The sequence below is a fragment of the Sphaerodactylus townsendi genome, linkage group LG09 (assembly GCF_021028975.2).
Source record: "Sphaerodactylus townsendi isolate TG3544 linkage group LG09, MPM_Stown_v2.3, whole genome shotgun sequence".
NCBI classification, from domain to species: domain Eukaryota; kingdom Metazoa; phylum Chordata; class Lepidosauria; order Squamata; family Sphaerodactylidae; genus Sphaerodactylus; species Sphaerodactylus townsendi.
This window is the reverse complement of record NC_059433.1, coordinates 26,958,207-26,971,945: the sequence shown is the minus strand read 5'-3', so window position 1 is coordinate 26,971,945 and position 13,739 is coordinate 26,958,207. Positions and strand designations below refer to the sequence as shown.

At 41.7% G+C, this 13,739-nt stretch overlaps 1 protein-coding gene across 3 annotated transcripts in view; it reads right to left on the bottom strand.

The window, feature by feature from the left end:
• The window catches only part of CDKAL1 (CDK5 regulatory subunit associated protein 1 like 1), a 354,507-nt gene that overhangs the window by 101,681 nt on the left and 239,087 nt on the right, over window positions 1-13,739 (bottom strand). For all 3 annotated transcript variants that reach the window (XR_007245481.1, XM_048508020.1, XM_048508022.1), the window contains one exon: window positions 9,523-9,668. Coding sequence is in view for 2 of the 3 variants with exons in the window: in XM_048508020.1 (XP_048363977.1) it covers window positions 9,523-9,668 (146 nt within the window). In the remaining variant the exon portion in view is untranslated. The remainder of the gene's footprint in view (window positions 1-9,522; window positions 9,669-13,739) is intronic.

Below are 13,739 nucleotides of genomic sequence, written 5' to 3'. Positions count from 1 at the left end.
CATGAACAGCCAGAAATGCCATATTTTAAAAATCCATTAAGAACCATTCATTTGAAAGGCTTTAAGATCTACTGGATCAGTGGTCTGTAAATGAAGGAGGATCAGCAAAAGGACTGTAATTAATCTGAAGGATTTTTTTTCAAAAATTGCTTCTGCTAACCATTCTTATGTGCCATCATTTAAAAACCCAGTAGTTCCAGTAAGAATGGGGAAAAGAATGTTACCATTTTGTACTGAATTTTAAAAAACCTACATATATCATAATTTAGATTTACAAAAACCTGCATACATTATGTTTATATTCTTGTTTTCAGACAAGTAGTATTTCAAATCACCACTATCAATTGATTTTATATATTTTAAAGCAGGCACCTCACGGCATCCCAGTGTATAATCTACACATTTATAGGCATTTAGAATTTTGGGGAAGGCATGAGTGGAATTTAGCATTTTAGGGAGTAGTTTCCTTTCTTAACTTGCAGTAGCTCCTTACAGTTAATGGTGAAGAACTGTTTTATACTGTTCACCCCATCTGGAGAATAAAACCTCTCTCCGAGGTCCTTAATAAAACAGCACAGAGCATATGAAAATCAAACCTAACATTAAGGAATGAGTTAATCCCATCAGTTACAAGGGTTTTGTTGAATATATCTCAACTCAACCTTACCCCCTGGTTGAACCCTTCCCTTTCAAGTTCTCAATTCAGCTGTATTATAGGCTCTCTCTTTTCCCATGGTGGTTCCAGAGTAATGGAACACCTCACGCTTCCTCCTGTATCATTGTAGAAGCTGTCTTTGAGGGTTAAGAGACCCTCTGTGATTGTCAGGTGCATTCTCAGCTTCCAATCTGCCCATCACACCTTCCAGTAACAGTGACTGAGTTCATTTTAATTATGGTGTGGGTTGTCAGTGGTCAGTATGGCAATGTGAATTTCATTTCCTAAGGCTATTATAGTGGAAGCTTGAGGGTGGAGAATAGGAATCTGAGGTAATTTGTACTACTTCGCCCACCCATTTTCCCAGACTGATTCACGTTAACACCTTCTTTTCACAACACACACACAAAGAAGTTTGTCTCTTCTCTAGAAGTGCTCAGTGCTTAGTGGTTTGGTGTATAAGGAATGTAACAAGGTACAGGATCTTTACAGCAAAGGGTAGCTCTGCTTCAAAACAGTTACAGTTTCATAGACCTACAGACTTACTGAACACACAAGCTATTTGGCAGAGAGAAAGAAAGATTTTTAATTTGGAACTCCTCCTTAAACTCAAGGATCTCATCCTATTGAAACAGGGGCCATTTCCACACAAGTCATCTAAAACGTTTGCAAAATATTTTTGATCTCCCCACCCCTTTTACCATTTGTGTGCATTCTTCCCTTCCAAACGTTTCATGGCTGCTGTGAGGGGTTTTTTTTTCTCTTTTTGAGGGGTGATTTGTAGAAATGATACTTCAAAGAGTCTTAGATTCTCTGTAGTAATCGTGGGTTTTCTCATGGTTAAATTTATGCACACATAAAAGAAACAAGAAGAAAACGATAGTTTCATGAAATAATGGGTTTACTCACTAGTAAATGTACCCACATGTAAGAAAAAATGTGAGAGAAAATAAAAGAGGTGAGGGAAAAAATCAGTTCAGGGTCATGAAAAAATAGTGTCAAGGGGGAAGTTGAGCTAGGGCACAAAGACATGGAAAACAGCAGCGGGAAAGACAATGTTTTTTTAAAATGATCGCACAGAGAGAGAAGATGGCTTGACAATGTTTCACACAAAAGAACCGAAAAAGAATACTCAGGCAGGATTTCTTACGGGCCTGAATCATCACAAAACTGGTAACGAAAATGTCTATTCCCATGTATACTATATTGCAGTGGTGGCGAACCTATGGCACGAGTGACAGAGGTGGCGCTCAGAGCCCTCTCTGTGGGCACACGTGCACAGAGTTTGTCATGTGATAATAGTGTAATTATGTCAGGGAGATTATTAGCATTAAACCTAAGACCTAGTTTTGGGGAAGCAGTGTAGGTAACCCTGTTAAGCGCTGTTAAACCCTACTGATTTTCCTGGGAAAAACAAAAGCATGATCCTTTACCTGGGAGTAAGCTCGGTTGCTGGCAGTGGGGTTTGCTTCTGAGTAAACCCTCGTAGGGTTGTGATTCACCCATTCGAAGTGTTGCACAGTTGCTTCAAAGCAAAGCCACCGACTACCGAGTGACGCATGCCTTGAGCCAACCATTTTTTCTGTACTAAAACCTCAGTATTCAGGTTAGATTGCCGTGTTGGCACTTTGTGATAAATGAGTGGGTTTTGGGTTGCAGTTTGGGCACTCGGTCTCGAAAAGGCTCGCCATCACTGCTATATTGTATGCTGGCAGATTTGGCCGGCAAAGCTTCTGCTTATCACCAGCATTTTGCAGCTCCAGTAGATGATCACAGAATTTAAATCCCCTTTAAAAGCAGAATTCTTCATCAAAATTTGCAAGAAGAGTAAGTTGATACTTGTGAACAGAGAGTGAGATTTAGATGAAGGACATTGTTCAACTAAAAATAATTTTCTAATTACTCCTAATCTCGAGAACTAATCTGCAAGAAGCCCAAAGCTGTGTAGAGTTTAGAAGTTACAAAGTTACAAAGCAAGGGTAACTTTTATTATTTGTCTAACAAAAAGCCTTACAAAAATCTAATTATGTTTTTGTCTTGAGTGATTAAAAAAATAACAGAATTTTCAGTCCGTGAAATACCAATTAATGGATTGCTGGAGTTCAAGAAAAATTGGACATTTTGATTACACATCTGGTTTTTTAAAGATACGCTTCTGTGAAGAATGATATAAAATTAACACTTGATAAAAATAAGCAATCAAAACACCTATGTACTACACTCAACATGAAAAGCAGCTGTACGGAAGCCAAGTTTCAACTACAGAGAATTCTAAATCACCCCAGGAGACAGGCAAAGAAAAAGGGAAAGGATCACAAGCAAAACAAAGTAGGAACTGATGACCACTTCTCTCTAACCAATGTTGGGCCCTTTCCGCACTGCAACAGTGCGGGGGTGCATCGGCATATACAATGCCAACACCCCCCTGGGACCATTCACACGGACGGTCCCAGGAGGGGGGCAGGCGGCGGCGCAGCCTTCGCACAGGCTGCACCGTCGCTGAATGCTTACCTCCTCTCCTGGCTTCCAGCTCATCGCAGAGGCCAGGGGCACGCCCCCGCAGGCTGGAGCGACGGCTCTGGAGTCGCAGGCCAGGAGGCTATGTCTCCTGGCCTCTGCGACGAGCCAGAAGCCAGGAGACGAGGTAAGCGTTCAGGGACAGTGTGGGGAAAATGGCGCCTTCCAGCTGCTGCCTTTCGCATGGCAACAGTTGGAAGACGCTGTTTCCGAAAAACCTCGCTGGGGGAGCGAGGTTCAGAAGCAGCATCTTTGCGCCGCTCGGGGGTTGCGAGGCCGCTGCGAACCCCTCCCCAGGGATGCTGTTTTTAGTATCCCTGGGGCACTCTTTGCCGACCGTGCAGAAAGGGCCTTCGTCTCTGCTCATCTCTCTTTGGCAGCCTGTATTCCTCCAACTCAGAAAATCAACCACTAAAAGTGGGATAAAATAAGCAAAAGAAAGAAAGGCCAGCGGTCTTCCCTGTATGTATGTTTGTGACCTCTCCAGCTTCATCTTTTACAGAAGGCTTCCAAATTCTCAACAGTAAACAATCTGCTTTAATTGCGGCTAGTGGTTAAAATGACAAGCGTAACATGGACCAAAGCTCTAGATGTGAACTTCAGATACTGATGCAAATAATATTTATTCTGATAGAGACCAAATGCAAAAATTTTGGAGTTCACGTAACAAAAAACATTTTTCTCTCCCCCTCCATGAAACACAGAATCATACATATATTACAGACTGTGAATATTGGCTTCAAATCAGAGGGCCTCATACCCAGGGGCAGAATGCAAATATGCTGTGCCCTCCAAGGATTCTTCCCCTCCAGCAGTGGCGTAGGAGGTTAAGAGCTTGTATATCTAATCTGGAGGAACTGGGTTTGATTCCCAGGTCTGCCGCCTGAGCTGTGGAGGCTTATCTGGGGAATTCAGATTAGCCTGTACACTCCCACACACGCCAGCTGGGTGACCTTGGGCTAGTCACAGTTTTTCAGAGCTCTCTCAGCCCCACCCACCTCACAAGGTGTTTGTTGTGAGGGAGGAAGGGCAAGGAGATTGTAAGCCCCTTTGAGTCTCCTGCAGGAGAGAAAGGGGAGATATAAATCCAAACTCTTCTTCTTCTTCTTCCATGAGAAGATTCCTTTCAGCACTGACACCTACATGGTTTGCTTTGAGACTTAGAAACTGTGATCTGAGAGAAAATAACTGATGTACCTTTCTGTATCTTTTAGATGTAATTTGCAGGTGTTGCTATGGAAGCAATGAATACAATACTTATGTAACTGCACCCATTGAGCAGGTCTTCAAAGTATATACACTGCATGTTTAATAAGGTCAAGCATATTTCATTAAATTTATTTGTTTTTAAAGAAGAGAAAACATAGAATTTAGATGTGGTTGGTATCTTGGGAGGCTTTTGCAGCGCGATTCTAAATGAGGTGTCACCTTGAGATTTTGACCATTACCACATATTGTATTAGCAGCCATGTTGCCGCATTCCACTGTAATATCCATGGGGTGGCAGAGGGGAAAAACTTGATTAGAACTATTGGAACACATTTTTAGATGTTCTATTACTGCAAGATATTCTTGGTAGAGACAGCAGACATCTGGTGAAATGTTTTGTTACTCCAGCATCTGTGATGAGATGTCTATATAGGAACGGTGATGTAGGAAGGTCATAGCTGGCTGCTTCTAGGGGCTGAGACACTATAAATAAAACCCTCCTAAATACAGAAGTAAAAATAAATGAGCTTTGCAGATGTGAGCCGGTTAAAATATCCAAAAAGCTTCTCTTGGGCCTTGCAGATCTAACCTGCTTTTGTCTTTTTGTGCTTTTTTTTAAACTGGGAACAATTCTCAAGCTCTCTAGAAACTATTAGCATTTGGAACTCATGAGATACAGATGTAGAAATGTAATACAATGTGTAACAAATATATATATATACACACATCTATTAAAAGAACCTTGTCACCAAACTTGGATTACTTTTTTTAAAAAAAAAGAGAGAGAAGCAAATGGAGAATTACTTACAACCAACTGATGTACACAGAATATCCAGTTCCCAAATTTGAATATCTATCTATATTAATAAAAATGTAAGTGTTTGTTTGTACCAAATCCCAAATCTCCAAAAGTCCTTCACCAATTGCTCTGAAATTTGGACATAACGTTCTATTCGACTCCACGCGTGTTTTTATGTGTTTTTGTAGAATTTTGACACAATGTTGTGTAAGCCAATCAGGATGCATGCTTCTTCCTTCACATGCTGTTGGTAAATGGACCCTCAAAGGGGTGGCATGCAAGGGAAGTTATGGACCCTCAAAGGGGTGGCATGCAAGGGAAGGGGAGTGAGGGAGGGGTGGCATGCAAAGGAGGAGAGGGGGTGGGGAGGTGGAGGGGTGGCATGCAAGGGAGAGGAGGGAGGGGGAAGGACATGGCCCACCCACCCTAGCGGAGGGAGGGGGTGGGGAAGGAGGGATGACATGCAAAGGAATGGGAAGGAGTTGGGGGTGGCATGCACCAGATGGCATTTCACCAGATGAGCCACAGCAACTCGTGGCCGGGTACAGCTAGTTAGTAAATAAATGTATATTTTGATATATGATATATGATATTTCTACATCATTTAATATGTAAGCATATTTCAACAGCTTTACTAGGTCATCTTGAAGAAAGGTGCACTTACATAAGAACAGGCCTCTTGGATCAGACTAGAAGTCCATCTAGTCCAGAATCCTGTCTCACACAGCGGCCAACCAGTTCCTCTGGAGTCGAACAGCAGGGAACAGAGGCAGAGGCCTTCCCTGATGCTGCCTCTTGGCACAGAGACTCAGAGGCTAAGTGCCTCTGAATGTGAAGGTTCTCTTTAGTCACCAGGGCTAGTAGCCACTGATGGACGTATCCTCCAGGGCTAGTAGCCACTGATGGACGTATCAAGCTATCCAATCCCTTGTATGCCCTCCATCTTGTATTTTGTACCACTTGAGGCTTCTAACAAGCACTGTGAATCAGCAGGGTTATTCTGGCAGAGTCTATATAATAAATTTGCTCATAAATTAAATGTGATTGAAATAAGGCACTTCTAGCAATATGGGTGGTTTCCACATGGCAACAGGCTTTGTGCAATTTCCCTATTGCCATTTGGAGGCTTTCCTACTAGTTGCATGCCCAAGTCCCCCACCTTCCCATGGGCCACTAGAACTTTTAATTTTTTAAAACAAATTGGCAATTTAATATCATTACAGTAATGTACCATTATAAAAATGTGTAGCAGGTTCACCGAATTCCCAGCTTACATTTTTTTTAAAGTAAGTCTCTAGCCTCACCTGCTGAAGAGATACGCTTTCCCCTTTCTGCAATGGAAAGGAATGGAGGCTTATTTTTTTTTTTTAAAAAAAAGAAAGCTGGGGATTCAGGGATTTGAGAAACCTATTATATCTATTGATACAACGATAGTGAATTGCCAATTTTTTTTAAAAAAATTAAAAGCTCCATGGTGGCATAGAAAATAAATGGATATTATGGGGAAAGTGTCAAGGGAAAAGGTTGTAAAGGGATAGCCAGGTTAAATTTGCCAACTGGCTACAATGCGTATAGGAAAATCAAAACTTTCCCACCCACATGGCAGCCATCAAGTCTTTATTGCAATCTTTCCCTAGACTCTGCAGCAAAGCAGAAAAATCTCAGCAGACCTAGGGAACCCCTGGAAGGTGGATATATGCACCACGATGCTGCAAAATAAAATTAAAAAACTGCTTCCCAGCAGCATTGTACGTAGGACTGATAACCCATGTAGAAATGGCCAGTATCGACCCATCAATGAGGCCAGTCCCAAGAGTACTGATCTACTAAGGAGAGCTTAACCCCATCCAAGTTTGGTAGATGAAAACCATGCAAACACTCTGCCTTCTTCATAGTGAAGATTCCCCTCTGATGAGCATGACACAGCTGTGAGGCCTCTGTCCAATCCTCCCATCCATATCCAGAAGCTATCAGTTCTAATTGTGCAAATATCCTCTGAAGTAGCACCTTTTGGAAGAAATCACTGTTCATTTGCAAGCTGCCTCTGCTTTAACCACTCTGATCCTCCCACTGAGGAGGATCAGTGGTTATAGTCCAGTGGTGGCGAACCTTTGGCACTCCAGATGTTATGGACTACAATTCCCATCAGCTCCTGCTAGCATGGCCAATTGGCCATGCTGGAAGGGGCTGATGGGAATTGTAGTCCATAACATCTGGGGTGCCAAAGGTTCGCCACCACAGGGTTATACTATGCAGCGGATAGTGGACAGTATCAACTTCTATGCTGATCATCACGAGGGGCTAGAAAAAGGGTAGGTGGAGTTCCCACTCAGCTATAGCTTCTTGGAAAAAGTAAGAGATGAGAATAGGAGAAGAAGATGCAGCCACTGCAGAGCTAGGTAGACAGACAGAAGAGGAAGCAGATGTAGTGAGGGGGGTTTCCTTGCTGCCCAGGAGAAGAGCAAGGGTTAGGGATTGTTTGCTTGCCACTCCACTCAGAGAAGAGTTGGTTTTTACCCCTCACAATCATTTCCTGTCTCCACAACAGGCATCTTATGAGGTAGGTGAGGCTCAGGAAGTTGTGAGAGAACCGTGACTGACACATGGTCACCCAGCAGGCTTCATGTGGAGTGGAGGGAAATTGAACCTGGTTCTCCAGATTAGAGTCTGTCATTCTTAACCACTACCCCACGCTGGCTGTCAAGTTCAACATGACATGATGGGTCATCCCATCTCCACGTGATGGTGCCGAAGAGGGAACTGGTGAATTATCTCTGCCCTGGGCTTCAGAGGTACTCACAAACAGGTTTCCAAGACATGCTTACTAGCAACCCATCTACACATAGATGAAAGCATCTGATATACTTTCGGAGAGCTAATGGCCAGACAACATTCTTCTAGAGTTCTGAATGTAACATTAAGAACCAATAGCCTATGCAACCACACATGTTCTTGGGTTTATTTATTGCTGCTTTTTATAGAGCAAGCATGGTATAGTGGTTAGGAACTGCAGAATCTAATCCGGAGAACACAGTTTGATCCCTCACTCCTACACATGAGCAGAGGACCGTAATCTGGTGAACTGGGTTTGTTTCCCCACACCTACACCTGAAGCCTGCTGGGTGATCCTGGACTAGTCAGTTCTCACAGAACTCTCTCAGTCCCACCTACCTCACAAGGTATCTGTTGTAGGGAGAGGAAGGGAAAGGAGTTTGTAAGTCACCCTGAGTCTCCTTAAAGAGTGGGGTATACAAATCAATTCTTCTTTTAATTCCTACCTGTTGCTGTTCTTATGGATTATATAATGTTGATTTTATAGACAGTTTTGCGACTTTATGGTGAAGATACTGCAATTGCATAAATTGAAGCTTTATATAAATAAGCATTAGTACTTCAGCAAGTTTATTTTGTAAGCTGCCTCAAGCACGTTCTTGGGAAAGGCAGCAGATATACTTTCTAAATAAACAAATAACAAGTATTCAGCAAGCATTTGCAGGGAACTCAAAACCCATAACAAAAGCTTAGTAATTTAATACATAGAATATGGAGAAATAGAATACAAACGTTTCTATATATCCATATCTGTGTATTTTGAAATAAAATAGCTCTGAGTATTCTGTCATTCCACATGAGATCAGCACAATGTTCAGTAAATAGACAGTTCCCATTTCTCAGTACTCAACCAAACTGTTCAACAAATGTCTAAACCAACTATTGTTGGCTGCTACAGATATTTCTTAGATAAATAGACAATTCTTTGTGCAGTTAGAGCTAACAGTACATATTTTTAAATAGACTTCTAATGTTGTCAAAATAGTTCATGTCATTATAGAAAAAGGTTTGGGAAGTATAGCCACAAACTGTCATAATTTGCTCTAGCAAATGCCTAGGATTAACACACAAAAGACAACTTATGGCACATGCAGCAAACAAAAAGCAACTTGAGATAATATTATCCAATTATATTAATGTGGCTTGCACACTTTTTTGCCTGCAATGTCAACAATCCTGAAAAGATGCATTAAGGGAGATTTCAACAAAGTGAATTCCAAACATTCAAAATAAAGCAAGTGAGGCACAAAAGTAATTTGAAACAGAACAGCAATCCACTGATCCATTTTGAAATGTATTATATAACAATGCAAGCTGTATATTTAAGACTCCAGCAAAAAAGAAGACCACATCAAAGGAACGGTTGGGAAAACAATATCTTTGAGGATGAAGAAAAAGGGTTCTTTTTCCACTTTAATTGTGAAGTTGCAGGTATTTGCATGCAAACGACATGTCCAGGAACTTGAAAAAAAAAACCTGTGGGACACTGGCTAAGCATTAAGAAACTTACTTTTCTTTAAGGAAATCCACTACCCTTTCGAAGTCTGCCACACAGTATTCCCTCTTCATGTCCATGAGTATACTGTCAGAAGCGGTTTGGACTGGCACGTGGAGAAAAGCATACACCCTTGGATGGTTGAGAATTTTTGCCATTTCCTAGAAAATAAAAGGCAATATTTGTTTTGCCTTAGCAATGAATCACCAGGCACTGAAACACAATAGACATCAAACAACCAGCGTCATAGCCCCTCCCTAGCAAAGGCTTTTTTATTAGATAAAATAAAAATCAGTTTTTAAAACTTAATAGCAGAGTACTTAACGGTTTTAGGAAAAAAATGTGAGAGCACAGAAATATTCTACGATGTTGGGCGACTGGAAAGGATGCACTGAATGTCAGGAAGCAAAGTGAAGCAAAGAGAAGTTCCATCTTTCATGACTTATTCACACATGCAGCTCAATGGAAGAGGAGGAAAGTAAGGCATAGGACAGGGATCTGCAACCTTCTACGCTCACAGAGCCGTTTGGACCCATTTTCCACGGAAAAGAAAACACATAGAGCCGCAAATATTTTATTTATTTTTATTTATTATTATATTTGTAGACCGCCCCATCCCCTAAGGGCTCTTGACATTTAAAATGAAGATAACACTGTGTATTTTGGTTTTTTACCTTTACGCTTTGTATAAAACAATTATAGTGTGTTGCTTATGAAATCCATGAAGTGCTACAGAGAAAAATATTTTTTATTTACGTAAAGAACACATTTTTAACATTTTGAACTTTTTTTAAAAAACAAAAAAACAAGCCACCCCTCCCCTCCCAAACGGCGGACGGACACCCCCCCACACATGGATCCCAGCCAAGAAGGCTGCCTTGCACCTGCCCTGTCCCCCGGGTGCTCTGGGGGCGTTTGGCCCTCCCGATGGGCGGCGGCAGCTTCTGCAGTCCTCTTTCCCTCCATGGCAGAGTTGAGAGTTCCCGGCACTTAGGCCACCCCCTCCCCTCCCAAGCGGCGGACAGGGAGTGTGCAGCCAATGGCCTGGCAGCCGCCGCTTTTGTCTCCTCCTGCAGGGGGGGATTCCCCACGCTCCCCAGGAAGGGGCCGGGAGCCGCACCACAAGCTCAAAAGAGCCGTTTGCAGCTCGGGAGCCACGGGTTCCCGACCCCTGGCATAGGATATATGAATTAGCCCTGCTATTATGTTCCTCCAATGCTCTTGCATATATGGCTTGTTAAAAGTTTCTCTTTGCATAACCTTAACTCTTTTAAACTGACCACAAGATAGGTATTTTGTCCAGTGGTGGGATCCAAAATTTTTAGTAACAGGTTCCCATGGTGGTGGGATTCAAACAGTGGCGTAGCGCCAATGGGGTTGGGCGGGGCATGACGGGGGCGTGGCCAGGCATTCCAGGGGTGGAGCATTAATAATTTCTCAGTCACTGTGAAAAACTCTTACTGTAAAAAAAAAGTTCCTAATTTCCAGCTGGTATCTTTCTGTCCATAATTTAAACTCATTATAGCAAGTCCTATCGTCTACTGCCAACAGAAACAACTACTTCTCCTCTAATTGACTGCCTGTCAAATACTTAATACTTTCAAATACTTAATTTTGTTTCTAGAAATCAAAAGAAGGATACTTTCCTTAAACAAGGAACTTTACCATATTTTTAAAACATGTTTTTAAAACAGTCCAACAGGGAGAATTATCCCGTTTGCTACCTTCGCTAACCAGCCACATAGGAAACAACAGGACTTTATGATTTTTGGACCTAATGGAATTTCTAACGGAAAAGCAGACCCAATTAGTAACCCCCTCTCGGCACCCACAAATAATCAGTAACCCGCTCTCGGGAACTGGTGAGAACCTGCTGGATCCCACCTCTGATTCTGTCCCATTTAAAACACACAAATTTGGGAGGGGGAGAGGGAGAGAATTGGCAACACTCATAAACCATGGTTTCAAGACAGGTATTCATGGGCAATTCATTACTATACTATCAACCTTGGTCTGTCAAACATAAAAGTAACAGGTGGGAGCTGAGCAAAAGTTTCCTTCTGAGAGAGGATCAATAATGTGTTCTGGAAGCGAGGCTGCTGAAAGGAAGGCAAAAAAGCTTCAAGAAGCATTGACAAAGGAATACTCAGGGTCCAGTTGGTAGGAAATGAGGCCTCAACTACACATTCAGTCCCCAGGCTTCACAGAGTATTAAGAAGGGTCAGCTCTCCCATGGAAAGTTGACTTCAGGGATAGCTATATTAAAGATTACACAAGGTGCAGCCAACAGGGCCAGTTACTGTCATAATACAATCTAAGGCCATGGTGGCGAACCTTTGGCACTCCAGATGTTATGGACTACAATTCCCATCAGCCCCTCCCAGCATGGCCAATTGACCATGCTGGCAGGGGCTAATGGGAATTGTAGTCCATAAGAATATCAGTCATATAATAATCTGGAAGTGCCATAAGAGTTCGCCTACCTACTGATCTAAAAGGATAAAAGGTAGAAGCATCTACAGAAAAAATGAAATCAAGCAGGAATCACTAGAGAAGCCACGGCTAGTCAACTTCTTTCACCAGCTTTAACTAAAGGTTCAGCTGGCAATGTGCAAGGATCTAGAGTCAAAGGTCCAAAACTGTTCGTATCAAGTCCCTTAAATCCTGAGTCCAGGCCTCATGTGAACTTCTACCCATTATTCCCAATACTTGTATTTATTTTTTTAAAAAATTAACCCTGAAATTGATTTAATAGAAGCATCATACGGCAGAAAGTTTCACGGTTTCCATTTCTTTTCCTCTTCTTTCTTTGCATGACTCGTGTGTGCATCAACAGCAAAATCAACACACACAATCAAAAAAGATGCCCATGGTAATTCCACACAGATTCATTAAACTTCCCATTGAATTGACTTCTTTCTGTCATGTTTTTTAAAAATAAAATGTAAATAAGACACGTGACTAAAAATCCCCACAAACGCTAATGAACCAAGTTCTGTTATTGCGGACTATTGAGATGCTGCTGCAAAGCAGAAAATTTGTCAGCTCATCTATCGAAGCGCACAAAGGATTTTATGCATTCAAGTCAAAGGACAATTTTGTAAGAGCAGAGGCGGTGGCTGGTAGAACTTTAATTACCCATCAGAATATAAATAACTAGTGTAGCGATATCTCATTTGGTTATTAATGAATGTACAAATATTAAAGGAAAACTTAGGAGACTGTTAATTATGCAAAATATACATTTGATCTGTATCTTCTGCCCTGGTGTCTTGAACCAACACAAGTCCTCAAGGTATTTAATTTAGCAAAGAAAAAAAACCCAAACTTTTTTGGGGAGAAGACTATTTTTTTTTTGGTGCTGCTTAGATTTGCCACCAGAAATTTACAAACACTCAATTAATGCTGATCTCCCTGCTGCTAATCCACAAACAAAATGAGCCTTAGCGCCAAAGATTCACCACAGGCAGATGGTATTACAAGTGACTGACAGAGGGCTTGACACATTGAGCACAAGATTTAAGAATGGAAAAGTCTGTATTTAAATCTCCCCTGACAGCCAAACAAGAGGAATTACAGAGAACAGTGTTCGTGGATTTTAATTGTCAGAAGCCACTTTGGGAATCAATTTTGGCTGGAGTACGAATACAATTTTTAAAAAATCTTTGGTTTAAGAATTCACTTGTGCTTTGAAAAATACAGAAATTGTAAGCTAAGTATTTTGTCTCATGCTATGCATGATGAAAGTAGGAAAGGCACTGTTGTGTCTCTTGTATAGCTTTTGCTTACACCTTAGGTTTCATGCAGTTATATTCTGCAGTGAACTTGCAGCTCCAAGCCCCTTCCGCTACATGTGGGGGGCAGGGTGAGACCCTCCCTGCAGAAATCACAGGAAACCCTGCTAGCACCACACCAACAGGATCCCTGCATCCTATTTTTTCTACTCTTTATTATTTGCTTTCCTCCTTCATTCCATGTATTTGTAACAAATTGAACAGTTCCTTATTTTTGCTCCCTATCAGAGGCACAGTTAATTATATAGGCTAGGATTCATGGGTTCTAAGAAAGGAGAGGCTACTAAGTTTAGAGTATGGTGGGCAGGGGTACCAGGAAAACGGCCAGGTTTCTCTGCTATCATATTCAGAACTTACTAGGTTACACTCTGCGTGACAGGGTGATGCTTACAGTCAGGCCTCCTAAATACAGTCAGACTGCAGTGAACACTATTGAGT